Consider the following 14,465-nt stretch of genomic DNA (forward strand, 5'->3'; position numbering starts at 1 on the left):
TGTGTGTGTCTGTGTGTGTGTCTGCGTGTCTGTGCCTCTGTCTGTCTGTGCCTCTGTGTGTGTGTCTGTGCCTCTGTGTGTCTGTGTCTGTCTATCTGTGTGTCCGTGTCTGTCTGTCCGTGTGTGTGTATTTTCAGAGCAGCCTCCCGCAGCCTGTCCCCACGGCTGCTGCTGCTGCACAGCCCCTCGGAGTACGGGGGACATTGCCCTGCTCCGCACCCCCCATCCCTCACCCCGCATCCCTCACCCCGCATCCCGCATCCCGGTTGCTGCGCCGGGCGGGGCCGCGGCGGCCGCGCGGAGCAGCAGCAACGGCAGGAGGAGGAGGAGGAAGGGGCGGCGCTCGGCTGGGCTGGGCTCGGCGCGGCCATCCCCGGGCCCCGCATCGCAGCGTGCGCGGAGCGGCGGTGCAGCCGGCAGGATGATCGCCGCACAGCTCCTGGCCTACTACTTCACGGAGCTGAAGGAGGATCAGGTCAAAAAGGTTAGATGGGCATCCCCCCGCCCCGGCCCAGGGCTGCCCCCCGCTCACGCCGCCTTTACTTTTTTTTTTAAATTGTTGTGGTTTGGTTTTTTTTTTAATTTTTAAATGCCCCCGTTGGTTTCGTTGCTTTGCCCCCGAAGCCGCCCAGCCGTGGGAGAAGGGGGGGATACCCGCGGTTTAAGCCCCGCGGAGCATCCCCGGGGAGCGGGAGCGGGCGATGGATGCCAGCGCCGGGTCGGGCCGCTGACTGAGCGAGCGGCAGCGCTCTGGCACCCAGGGCAGGGTGGTGGCTCCTCGGGCTTTTAGGAGGCACCGGCATCCCTGCACAGGGCATTTCCCCTTCTTCCCAAGGGTGCCTGTCGGCATCCTCGCTCCGGCAGGCGAGGAGCAGGTAGTTTTTGAATTATGTGCCACTGCAGGTTCAGAATTTACAGGAAATGGTTGTCAGTTGTGCTTAAAAAGGAGCATTTCCATAGGCTTCTTTCCTTTTCCTTCAGCGCCGGGCGGCTGTTCCTGTGTGGTTGGTACAGCCCTGGGGCTGAGCACTGCCACAAGGAAAGGGAGCTCAGGATAAATAAAAACATGGCTGTTAGGGCCCGGCTGAGCGTGTGGCAGAGCTGTCGGGAGCGGGGAGCCCGCGGCGAGGGATGTGGGAACACAAATTGACGAAATAATTGCCAACATTCCCCATCCGGGCTGACGTCAGGACGGGAGGCTTCCCCTGTGCCACCTCCCCCGGCGGTGCTGCGTGTCCCACCTGGAGGCATCCCTAAAATATTTTGGGGGAAGCCTCAGTGACAGCACTACGTTTGTAGTGTTCCCGGGGCTTGAGAACCTCCCTGGGCAGGAGGAGAAGGAGAGCTCATCCTGCTTTGGGCTTCCAGCTGTGCCAGGGGAGACAGCCCTGTGTGTGTGTGTGACCCATCCTGCCCCACTCGAGACCACCCATGCCCACCCCTCCTTCGGAGGAGACGCCTGGCAGCACACCATATTTTCCACTTCTTCTGTCGTTTGGTTTTTGTGTTTTTCTGCCCAGTGGCTCTTGCAAAAGGAGCCAGAGGCAGCTCAGCCTGTGCCTCCTGCCCCACGGAGCTGCCTCTCCCCGTGCCTCAGCCCGTGATGTGCCTTTTCCCGAGGGATTTGTAAGTGCTGCTGCTGTGCCAGGCGTGTGTGCCTGGGTAAGGCCTTCTCTGTCTTGCTGTGTGTTATATTTAGACAGCCAAGATAAGCACAAGGGTGTGCGGCGGCCCAGGAGCAGCAGGAAGGCTGGGGACGGCATGGAGAGAGCGCAGGGAAGGGAGCACAGGGAAGGCATGGAGGGGCACAGGGAAGGCATGGAGAGAGCGCAGGGAAGGCATGGAGGGGACACAGGGAAGAGAGCACAGGGAAGGCATGGAGGGGGCACAGGGAAGGCATGGAGAGAGTGCCGGGAAGAGGGCACAGGGAAGGCATGGAGGGGGCACAGGGAAGAGAACACAGGGAAGGCATGGAGGGGGCACAGGGAAGAGAGCACAGGGAAGGCATGGAGGGAGCACAGGGAAGGCATGGAGGGGACACAGGGAAGAGAGCACAGGGAAGGCATGGAAGGAGCACAGGGAAGCTCTGTGGCCTTGTGGGGGTTATTTATTGCAGGCTGGTTTGGCAGCTTGGGGCTCATTGTCTGGCAGCGCTGGAAATCACTTGGCTGGGGAGCTGTAAAGCCTTCTTATGGATCGATCTGGTTTTGTCTGGAAAAGAAAATTAAAAAAAATTGGGAAAAAAAGGCAGGCTGCTGTTTGTGGAGGATGTAAGACAGCTTTTCCTGTTTATGTCCTTTTGGAATGGATATTGAGCCCCACTTGTGGGTGCTCTGCAGGGAGGGTGGCAGCCACTGGCTGTGTTGCTGAAATCTGCTGGGAGCTGCTGGGCTCTGCTCCCGGGTTCCCCGTGGGGAAAAAGTGGTTTGCTCCATCTCAGCATGCTGCTTGCTCGGCTTGTGCTCCATCAGCGTGCGGCTTTTAGGGATACGTGCCTGCATGGCTTCAGTTCTGGTCCCTCCCTCTGCTCTCTGCTTCCGGAACAGCAGCTCTCTGCTGGTACGTGCCTGTGCCCCAGGGCTGCCAACCAAGGCGTTGTCCCTGCTCCCCACACTGTCCCCTGGGTCTCCTTGGCTGCTCCTCTGCCTCACCCATCCATCGCAGCCATCTGCCCGCTGTTTGGTGGCACAGGTGGCACAGGTCACCTTCAGGATGCTGCTCTGGGTCACAGGAGGGGTGTGAACAGGTTAAAAGTACTAACGAGCCAAGGTTGAATATTCTTTTTATCTTGTGGCCCCATTTCCTTCCTTTTTTGAATTCCCATCCTCACTTTTTGTTTTGGGTTCCCATCCCTGTGTGGTTCTAATGCTCTGTGCTGCCCTTCCATAGTGGGAAGCATCCTGTGGGACGTGGATAGGGCTGGTGGTTTCAGGCCGTTGGGATACTGTGGGTCTAAGACCCAGTGCTTCTGTACTGGTTTTGCTGGATTTTTATGCACCCCCTGTGATAGTTTTGACCCAGGCCAAAACCTGGGTGGATAACCTGGGAGATAGTGTCCATGGTTAGCCCCTTAAATTTGAGTGTGATTTTTTGCCAGTTTGTAGTTTCTGGATTTTTTTTCTCATCACATGCTGGCAGCATTGTGGCCCCTGCAAGGGGGCATTTTGCAGTGAATCCACCTGCAATGGCACTTGTGTGTCACCTGCCCTTGCAGCAGCAAGCTGGCAATGTGTGATTATAGAATCATAGAATGGATTGGGTTGGAAAAGACCTCTGAGATCATCAAGTCCAACCCTTGGTCCAACTCCAGTCCCTTTACCAGATCATGGCACTCAGTGCCACGGCCAAGCTCAGTTGAAAAACCTCCAGGGATGGGGAATCCACCCCCTCTCTGGGCAGCCCATTCCAATGCCTGAGCACTCTCTCTGGAAAGAATTTTTTTCTGCTCTCCAACTTCAATTTCCCCTGGCAGAGCTTGAGCCCATCGTGCCCCCTTGTCCTGTTGCTGAGTGCCTGAGAGTTATGATGCCCTGTGCTGTATAATTACACGTGTGGGTTTGCTCCAAGCAGATTAAATTATCCAGATGTTTTTGAAAACGTCTCTTCTCTGAATATTTGTGCCCTTCTGGGGACAGCAGCAGAAGTGACAGGGCACTTTGAACATACTGAACCCAGGCCCTGGTGTCTCTAAAGTGCCAGCTCCCATCCTCAGTGTCCAAGCTGTTCATGGAGCATCCCTGCCAGCTGTGCCCCTGCCTTGTGTGCAGGAGAGCTTTGTAAAACTGCCCGGAGTACCTTTTGTTTCCAACAGGTTCCTACCTGCAGAGCTGGCCCCAGCAAAGGAGCCTTTAGGTGTTGCCTGGTTTCTGTCTGTCATGGGAACAATATGTTTTTGTTGTCTTACCTGATCAGAAAAGAAAAAGTAATGCAATCCAAGAGTGACATTTAGGTGTTGTTTAACCTTGAAAGGACCGTGATGGAATGGAGTGTAAAATGTAACAACTGGCATCAAGAAGAGCCCTGTATTGGTGCCCTGCCCCTATTAAAGGCTTTTTAGGAACCAATCAGATAAATCACAAGTAAGCATAAACAGTTTCAGAATGTCTTAACTACTTGTTTTAACTTGCCTTGGCTCCTAATGAATCTTCCTCATGCTGAAAGGAGTATGATTAGCTCTGCAGAAAAATGTTTACATGGTGAAGGGTTCTGGTGCAAAGTCTGTGTCAGGAAAATAGGTGCTAATGATTTCTGAAATTGTTGTGGGAGTGCTCTCTTCTCTTCATTGACTGCTGTCAGTGTCCTGGAATGAGGCATGTTTTTAAGGAATAGCCCTTGGTGCTGCCTGTTTCATTGTGTATTTACAATTATTCACAACTGCTGCAATGGCTGGATTTTTGGAAACTTCCTTTCCCCACGTCCAAACAGTGTCTTTCCTGTGTGACTGGGAAAAATTGCATGAGTGTGGTTCTGAGTATGAAATGCTATTTTTAAAAAAATTGCTCACAGATTCTGTCTGTCTGGGGTTTTGGTTTGGGGGGGTTAGTTGGGGTGGTTTTTGGTTTTTTTGTTTTGGTTTGGTTTTTTTAGGAAAATGAGGGGAAAAAAGTGATAGAGGCCTTGGAGGATTTCTGTAGTGGCACTCTGGAAAGATGCCCTTCCTCGGGGGGTGGCTGTGAGGTGGCAGCTAAATAAAGGAGTGTTTTCTGCTCCTTGCCCACACAACTGCCTGCCTGAAGTTGTTCCTGCCCTAGGCCATCCCCTGGGAAGGGCTGGCACCTGCCTCCTTGGGAGAGCTGTGAGTCTGCCTGGGTGCTGCCAGCAGCTCCCGACTGGCCCTGCCATCTTCCCTGTGGATCAGGCTGAGATTTGCTCTCTGATCGGCTTTTATTGCAGGCAGAGCAGGGAGTTATTAAATCTCCATCCATAATCCAGCCTCCAGCTCCCTCTGTCCCAAGTTATTTATGGCTATTTGCTGGGAGTTTTCCCTTGGAGGGCAAACAGGAGCATGTGCTTCCAGTGCAGGAGAGCAGCATTTATTCCCTTGCTGCCACACTGCTGGAATGACTAACCCTTTTCCTGCCTGGGAGAAAAAACCTGCTCTTTTTTTGTGTTTTGGAAGCTGTAACACACAGGAGTGATTTTTTCCAAGCAGAGGTTCAGTATCCCCTGCCTCCCCTCTGTGGTTCTCAGCAATGGAGGCGGGATGGCCTTGATGTGATGTGATGCTCTGGTGTGCATGAGGGTCCAGCCCAACTATGTAAGAATCATTGAATGGATTGGGTTGGAAAAGACCTCCGAGATCATCAAGTCCAACCCTTGGTCCAAGTCCAGTCCCTTTACCAGATCATGGCACTCAGTGCCACGGCCAATCTCAGTTGAAAAATCTCCAGGGATGGGGAATCCACCCCCTCTCTGGGCAGCCCATTCCAATGCCTGAGCACTCTCTCTGGAAAGAATTTTTTTCTGCTCTCCAACTTCAATTTCCCCTGGCAGAGCTTGAGCCCATCGTGCCCCCTTGTCCTATTGCTGAGTGCCTGGGAGAAGAGACCAACCCCCACCTGGCCAGAACTTCCCTTCAGGTGTTTCCAGACAGTGCTGAGGTCACCTCTGAGCCTCCTCTTCAGGAGGTGTATTAATTGCACAGTGAATGATGTGTTAGTGTAGCTTTCACTGGCAGATCTGGGGAATCACCACCCTGAGCAGCAGCGTGGGCTGCTGAAAGCTCAGCCTGAAAAAAAGGTTGGTTCCCCCCTCCTTTAAGAAGGAATAACCTCATGCTCTGACATCATGCTTTACACACTCTGCTAAATAAAACATGTCAGGTTTTGCCATGGAGGACAGACCTTCCTGCTCAGCCCGACAGCAGCCTCTGATCCATCCCCACAGCGTCTGAGGCTGCAGAGAGGGCACGTCCCTCGCATTCTTGGAGTGAAATGGCACCTTTTTTGGTTGCTGTTAAGGGTCTGTCAGCCCACCAGGGTGGCACCGTGGGGATGCTGCCCTGGGGTCGTGCATCTGGCCTGTGTTGCAGGGATCCTGAGCTCAGCTCTTTGCTGTTCAGCCGTACGCCTGCACCGGCACGTCACCGCCCGGGGGGGAAATGCACGGTGTCGTTCCATCATGGGGTTATCAATCATGGCATTGTTGCACTGCTGCAGCCCCTTCTGCTCTCCCTCTGCAAGCAGTGACACTGGAAACTTCACAGCTCGTGCAGCCTCTGGCTGTGTCCCCTGTGGTTTGGGATCAGGGTGAGGAGCTCTGCCCAGCAGCACCATCCATCTGATGCCTGAAAAGTCTGTAAGAAAGACTCCAAGCCAAATTTTGGTAGGAGGTAAGAGGGTAGTGACATTAATGAGCACCCAGGCTCACCCAGGAATACATCGACAAGCTCTAATTTCCATGGCTTTTATATTACGATCCATCCAATCATTACCTTACACATCTCCAGTTCAACCTTTTTCCTGCCGCGGTCCCACCCCCTCAGGATTTGAGTCTGGGGTGGGTGAGACCTCCTCTTCATCAGTCCTCCTCTTCCTCAGGCTGCTGGAGTTCTTCCAATGTTCTGACTTCTGGGTCACTCTGCCCTGTGTTTGTCTCCTTCTGATATTCTTGAAAAAACCACTAAACAGCCAAGGAATTTGAGCTCTCTGTTCTGGGACAGGGGTAGCGATAGAAAGACATTAAACTCAAGCTGCTAGAAATATTAACACACTAGATCTACTTTTGCTACAGCTACAGTGTTCCTAAAATCTATAAAATGTGAAAATCAAAAATCCTTCCTGCATCACATGCCTTCCCTCCTGGGCTGTGTACGTAACTGCTGGGTCACAGAGGGTGTGAGATACCCTGTCTTCAGTGCAGACCTTTGGTAGGTGTACCTTCTGTATGAGCAATTAAATTGGCCCTGGTTTTATGGTCACTTTAGGGTTTAATTACATTTTGATTGCATTTCCTGTGCGAACGGCATTATTCATCACTTCCTGTCTCAGAGTCCCTGGAATACCGAGCGCTTGCGTACGTGTGTGTTGTGTGAGGTGTTTATTGTGGCCTTGGTCTCGTAAGACGTAATACCAGCTTGGAGATGAGTTGCTCTCGAGGCTTCCAGAGAAGCCAAGGAGACACAAAGAGCCTTGGCACAAAGCGGACCTGGGGTTTACAATGAGGTGGCTTTTCCAGTTTTGCTCAGGACAGAAAACATGGGCAGGGCTTTATTTTCTTGGTCCTGCCAAGCTGCGAGCAAGAGTGATCCCAAAGGTGTGGCTTCTGTCTGTGCCATCTGCAGAACCAAATTTCCAAGGCAGGTAATGAAACAGGGCAAGAATAGACTGGCAGCTGAGGTAAAGGGGTGGGACCTGTGTTTGGCAAGAACCCTCAAGGCTATGTTGTATTTTTGGACATCAAAGCATCTTTCAGTCTTCCTGATGGTGAAGGTGTTTGTAATATTACAGAAAACAATATTGTTGGAGAACTAGAACTGCCTCCTTTTTCCAGGGAGGTAAAGAAAGTTTCTGTCATTGGAGGCCACAGGGAAGAAGTCACAGAATCACAGACTATTCTGAGTTGGAAGGGACCCACAAGGACCATCGAGTCCAACTCTTAAGTCTGTGCCCCACATAAGGGATTGAACTCATGACCTTGGCATTATTACAGCCAAGTTTTAACCAACTGAGCTAATCAAGTCGACAACTTTTAATGTGATGTTTTGTCTTGAGGAGGAAGATGCCACCTGCCCACAGCCTCTGCTGACCCTCTGGCTGTGATAGCTTTGGTCTGCTACACAGAAGTGATTTCTCAGCCTGGGATGTAGCCCCAAAACTGCTGTCACAAGGCTTTAAATACAAAGCATCTTGGAGACCCACATCACCCCAGCTAGGACAAGGTGCCAGAAGAGGAATTTTTAGCACCAGCTGTTCAGCTCATGGATAGTCAGGAGAGCTGAGAAGTGGAGCAAGGGCTGGAGGTAGTGCGAGACTGCAGGCAGACAATTTTGTGTGGAAAAGAGGAGGCAGAGTGATGTGGGACTGCGTTCTGCCTTGGGAAGGCAGTAGGATGGCGTGGTCTCCAGCTCATGTAGACCTTGCATGTTTTTTCCATGATTTGGAGTCAGAAGACAAGGCACGGAGCATGTGGCTGTGCTGTAAGCTTGGCCAGAGCCCTGAGGCTGAGCTGGGGCTATACACTCCCCTCGCAATTAGAGGGGGGTCCAGCTCCACGTGGGTGCCTCAGGGCAGTCCCCCACTCCTTTGTGGTGTGTGTTTCTCCCCAGATTGATAAATACCTCTACGCCATGCGGCTCTCCGACGAAACGCTGCTGGACGTCATGGCTCGCTTCAGGAGGGAGATGAAGAATGGCCTCTCCAGGGATTTTAACCCCACAGCTGTAGTCAAGATGCTTCCCACATTTGTCAGGTCCATTCCTGATGGTTCAGGTAAGGAGCTGAGTGTTTGTTTTCCGTGTTAAACATGGTGTGCTTCATGGAAACCTGTTAGAAATACACCAGTGCACCACCAAGAACAAGAGGGATTTGCTTCTGGCAAGCCCAGGCATTTTGAAGGTATCTCCCCCTCTGTGTGCAGGTCTGTTCCTGCAGATGCTGCAAGATTTAGTGTCAAAGCCATTTTGATGCCAATGGCAGAGCCCTTCCTAGCAGCCAGTTCACTATCAGTCAGTGCATTTACTCTTGGATTTGTCTGCCAACATGTAATACTTCACATGGGGTGATATTTCATTTATGCAGTTCACACTGATGTGATCTAGAGCCTTTACAAATACAGTGGCTTTTAATCTTTTGCTGTTTCACTCAACATCTCTTCTCCTTATTCTTTCCTCAGTGGAAGTGTGAACCATTACAGGCTGAATTTGAGTTTTCTGGCATTCATTTTGCATTTTGTAGCTACTTCTTGCAGACTGTCTTGGGGGAAAACTCACATAACCCAAGGAGGCTGCAGCACGTGGCTCCAAAGCTGCTGCTCTGGTGCTTTTTCCATCCAGATGTAGGACTTGGTTTTTCCATGCTCACTGTACCTGGTAACAGTGGCACAGAGATTTATCAGAAACCCAAAAGGTGTTATGTTGGTATTTGAGACCAAGATTGCCTCTATTAGTTACAGTTACTTGTAAATGACTTAGTGTTTGTAAAAAATAAATACCACATATAGAGGGCATAAATATATTTATAAATGTTATATAATAGTGTGTATTATTTAGTAGTAACACTGAGTTTCCTTCTTGGGTAGCATGAGGAGGTTAACTAGTTTGGTGCCTACCACATATTATGTCCCTGTGTGCAGAATTTGCACAGTTGCAAAAACTGCATAACAGAGTTACCTGTTTTGAGACTTTCTTTTTTTGTGAGTTAAAATCAAGAATTTATTGGTGAAAGAACATGAAGCCTGGTGCCTTGTGTAACTTGGTGCTGCTGTTTGGCAGGTGGAAATCTTTGGTAGTTCTGCCTTACGCTTTTTCGTTGAGATGTGAGTCTCTGTCTAAAAAAAACCCAAAGGGAGAATGAATTGCGTGTTCCCCTTAATTTAGCATTGCTGGCTGTTATGTAGAAATGTGTTGAAATTTGCAGCATGTTGGGAAAGCCAGAAGCTGCCACACGCAGTTGGGTCACAGGCAGGGGTTCCTCAAAGGGTTTGCAGGTGAAGTGAGGTGACTTGAGGGCTTTTGTGTAGAATCCCAGCCGTTTTACTGACTCAGAAATCCCTGTTTTTTCCTTCACGTGTGTTTGAGTTCAGTTGAGTAGCGACTCATCCCCAGGACTCTGCTCTGTCAGGCACTGCAGGGTGGCAGGTCTGAGCTGCTTGCAGTGAGTCACATAATTCTTTGGATTGTTCTGTGGTACATACTGGGAGGACTCAGAGATGCCATATGGCACAGGATAAAGGGGATCTGCACCTGGCCAGGATTGGTGTGAGGTTGCTGAACGCTGCTGGGACCGAGGACAAGCCAGAGCAGTGGGAGCCCTGGCTGAGCGTAGGCGTGTCTGTATGACAAGGCATTATTTCAGACCATGTATGACACACCTACTTAAAAAAGCAGCCATGTGCATTGTGTGCAGGGTGCTCAGCTATTGATCCTGTGCCCACTTGGCTCCTGCCAGCCTCTGCAGGACAGGCAGGCTGTGGGCAGTGCTTTGCAGCATGGATTAGAGCAGGGCAGGGCTTTGCCCAGGCAATTTCTGTAGAATGCACCAGTGATCTGTGCGTGCATGTGGCGAGTGTGTCTTTGGTAGCTCTTAGGAAAGCAGGCAGAACCATTCTGTTCTTTCCCTGGCAGGGCACGCTCTGATCCCAGGTATGAGCAATATTTGCTGTGGGTGGATGTCGTGGCATTTCTCTCCCTGACTGACCTGCCTGTGTCTGGCACGCCTGGCTCAGCCATGGCACGGGTGCAGCCAGGGCACACATGGAGCCCCCTTCTCTCTTCCTCCAAAAGGTTCTGGGGGGCCCTCATGGATGTGGCTGTGTTGCTGTGCCCAAAGATGGCAATTTCTGCCTTCAGCTGTCCCTCTGAAAGCCAGAGGCTGAAAGCCTGCCCTTTTCTCTGGCCTGTCTCTCATTACTGCCTTGTAAGCTCTTTCCTCTGAGTCCAATTATTATTATGGGAGCTGACTATTCAGAAAAATACTGTTGTTTAGTTTCAGATCTGTGCTTGTGTATTTGTTCAACAAGGAGTTTGTGAGCAGTAATTCTGAAGACCGTGGAGGTGCTGGTGTTAGCTGGGGTTTTTTGCTTCATTCAGAGTTGTTTAATTTACAAAAGCCACAAGGTTTTTTTGTCCAGGGTGCCCAGAGTGGTACCTCAAGATAATTCAAAATGCCTTCAAAGGCTCTTCCTAAATAAATTCATGGAAGGTCTGATTGTATCTTGGTGTTACAAAGCTCAGATTAAATGCTGCTACTTGGGTTTAATTCCTGAAATACACTAAAAGAAAACTGCTACTTTGCATACAGAAAGCTTTCCAATCTAGTTCAGAGATCCTTTTAAGTGAGAAGGATAATTCTCAATAAATTGTACCTTGTGATGAGCATGATGCTGCTGGAAGTCAAACATGGTAACCTGTTAATTTATTTACAAGGGAGGTATTTCTGAAGTGCAGTGTTTGTTTGAGGTGGGTACTGAGGTGCATTTAGGCTTGAAAAAGGGCCATCTGGTCTGATGTTGATTTTCCCATTAGTGGCTTAGACTCAACAGATGATACTCATAAGATAAAGCTTATTTGGGCATTTGGCTTAATGAGACACTTGTGGTCAGTGTTTGACTTGTGGACTTGCTGTGGTGAAAGGGGTTATCAGTTACTGAATTTCTTATGCTGAGCCCAGTAAAGGGAACTGCATCTCCAGTTTGGGTATGTTCATGTTTTAAATGACATTTGTACTGGTAAAAAGTGATATTTAAAGCCACACTGCTCAGAAATAGGTAGGGAAGCACTGCAAGATCTGTGTTTTGGCAAACTGAGTTTGCCTGTGTCTTAAGCAGCAAGAAACAAAAGTACATTGCAATGCAGTAAAATCAGGAGGATTATTGAAGTTGTGGGCTCCCACTGTCCTTTTGCTACATTTTTCTGTACAGAGCTTATTGTTCTTTGTGGTTTCTCATGTGACAGTGTTTTGTTTCTGTATTACACTGCAACCTTGGAAAACCATAAGGGCATTTGCAGTATTTTTGCCTCTCTTGGTCTAATTCTGTTAAAGACCCTGCCCTGAGAGACACCTTGTCCAGCTCATCAGCTTTGCTGAGTGTGTTGAGTTTCCCAGAGGTGCATGAGACGATGAGGAGGAACAGCTCAATAAGCCAGTTCAGGAGTTTTGATCTGAGACTGCACAGAGGCAACTCTGGCACTGGAAATCCTCACAGAGTCTGTTGGAGGTCCAAACAGCCTTCCCAGCTGCCAGAGGTCTTTCCATGTTGAATTTAGGTAGAAATAGAAAAATGGTGATGTTAGGAGTGGCCTTCCTAAAGTCAGAGGAAAGCTCCATGTGCCTTTGCTTTGCTGCCCCCGGAGCAGGCTCTGTGAGCCCAGGGATGCCATGCACAGGCACAGAGAGGAGCCCTGGGGATTCCCTGCAGCCTGGGCACACACTGGGTTGATAAGCTGTGCATGCTGCCCCCCTAAATGCTGCCTTTCCTCAGACTTAATGATCACTGCCTGTGCTCCCTCGTTATGAGGTGAGAGACACTGATGTTGGAGACACGGTGGTTGCAAAGCAGCTAAGGAAGGGTGGGAGCACTTCTTTCAAGAGTGGGTCAGTCAAATATATTTGCCCTGCTCTCAAGGGGTGCTTAAAGTGACATTCCTCAGCTCAGACAGCTCTATGTGCATCTGTTGCCTGAATTGCAGCCTGAAGCCTGTGGAGGTTGGAGGGTGGTAGATTTGCCTTCAGACCTCTCCACACAGGGAGATGGAGGTGTCCTAAGTCTTTCCCCTGCCTCCTGGGGAGGTATTTAGGAGCTCTGTGCAAGGCATCACAACTTATGCACAAGTCCTGCAGCAGCATAGGGCTGTTTTTTCACGCAGTAATTCTCTCACTGCTCTTACTTGACTGCAGTTTGCAGTGAATCTCAGCTTTTCCAGGTGCAAAGTTAAGTGATTCCTATTTTATTTACATCTGTGTGTCACTTGTTGATTTTAGAGTAAGGACAATCCATCCACTATTCACTGTTATTTTACAAATGACACAGGTTTATTTACAGCAAAAGGCAGCTCATCAGTGCTCTGGCATCCCTTCATTTTACTCTCTCTGTTTTTCCTGTCTTTTTTGACATTCTCCTGAGATCTTTGCTCTGGCACCTTCATCATGAGATCTGGATGTGGACTGTCCACTGTTAGTCCAATCTTTTTGGATAAACCCTCATTGCAGTTGCCTGTGGTGGTTGGTGTTGCCACTGCACCAACTTCATGTTAAACTGTGGGGAATTGGGTGGATGTTCACATGGATGCCCCGCAGGCAGAACTTCCTTGCTGTAGGCACTGGACATTCACTTCTGTGTTGCACTTAACAGAGCTTGATTTTTTCCCATATTTGTCCTGCATACAATTTTTAATCACTTGTGTCTTGATTTCCACATAGAGAAAGGAGATTTCATTGCACTGGACCTTGGTGGTTCCTATTTCCGAATTCTGCGGGTGAAGGTTTCGCATGAAAAAAAGCAGACGGTGCAGATGGAAAGTGAAATTTATAACACCCCTGAAGACATCATGCATGGCAGTGGAACACGGGTAAGCTCCTCTTCCTTGGGATGCCCCTGGAAAGATGAACTGCTTGGATTTTGGGAAACCCCCACAAGAATGACCTGAACATCCTAACGGTTGGCATGGACTTGACTTCAGTGTTGATACTGAAAATAAATAAGCAGTATTTGGTGTAAGAGAGCATGCATGGGTGCTGCAAATCTGCTGTCACCTTCTGGGAGACTTCTGGATGAATTAAGGGAAAAATGGCCAGGAAATAAAAATTCTGGCTTTTATATTAAACTGACTTTCCATGCCATGAGTACAAATGGAGAGCAGGAAAACAACTTAGTCTTTGTAAGCAACAAGCATGACCAGCCCTGCAATTGTAGTGTTAGATGAGGGATAGAAATCCCCATGACAGCCACATATCTGTGCTGGCAGTCTGAGCAACTCAGCACTCATGAAAAGTACAAGTACATTAGAAAAATTACAGGAAGCTTATAGAATGTTTTGGCACAGCTTCAACTTAAGTTTTGCTGAATAATTGAAAGGGGATTTTTTAGTTTCCCCCATTCCAAGAGTGGAAAATGTTTGGGTCCATTCACTTGGATTTCAAATTGGGTTCTTTGCAAGTTTTTTTTTTCTTTTTAGAATCAGGAAGTGGATCACAATGATTATTTTACTGACAGATTTGCCTCTGAGTCAGTGTAAGGCAAAACAAATAATTTTCATTGTTGGAAACAGCAAGGTTTTAACACTTGTTAGTAGAGTGGGTTGCTGTTTAGGAGTGTGAGACCTGCAGGTAATTTAAAGCTTGTTTCCAAAGAATAAACAAAAGAGGAGAAAAAGAAAAATTCTGGAAACAGCATTTCTGCCTTTAATGTATTTTCTGTAGTCACCTCAGTACCATTAATATCTGTATCTAATAAGTTCTGCTGCATTCTTACCCAGTAGTATTTGCAAGATGGCAGTCATGGCCTGTCAGTAGAACTGATGAGAGCATTACTGTGATATCTGAACCACAGCAATAAAATAACCTTCTTGGAAAGACTTTTCCTAACCTATTGCTTTCATTGTGGGCCGAAAGGTCATGCAGTGTCTTTCCTACAGAGTAGTTTTAGGGGGAGCTGAGCTGACCTGAGCTGCCTGGTGCTGGTTGAAGCAGGGAAGTTGGGTGGGATGCTCAGGGGCAGGGTGGGAGCAGGGGGCTCTGTGTCCATGGATGGGTGTTGGGAGCTGGAGGCTGGCGAGGAGCAGGGCTGTCTGCACACCCAGGGGAGCCAAG

The 14,465-nt window shown here is 49.3% G+C and overlaps 1 protein-coding gene across 1 annotated transcript in view; it reads left to right on the forward strand.

The window, feature by feature from the left end:
• The first annotated feature begins 339 nt into the window (after positions 1-339).
• HK1 (hexokinase 1) overlaps positions 340-14,465 on the forward strand; it is a 35,964-nt gene continuing 21,838 nt past the window's right edge. The window contains exons 1-3 of the mRNA XM_071563046.1: positions 340-484; positions 8,267-8,429; positions 13,077-13,225. Coding sequence (XP_071419147.1) covers positions 422-484; positions 8,267-8,429; positions 13,077-13,225 — 375 coding nt within the window. The 5' untranslated portion in view covers positions 340-421. The remainder of the gene's footprint in view (positions 485-8,266; positions 8,430-13,076; positions 13,226-14,465) is intronic.

Source organism: Pithys albifrons, chromosome 9, assembly GCF_047495875.1.
Source record: "Pithys albifrons albifrons isolate INPA30051 chromosome 9, PitAlb_v1, whole genome shotgun sequence".
In the NCBI taxonomy this organism is placed as follows: domain Eukaryota; kingdom Metazoa; phylum Chordata; class Aves; order Passeriformes; family Thamnophilidae; genus Pithys; species Pithys albifrons.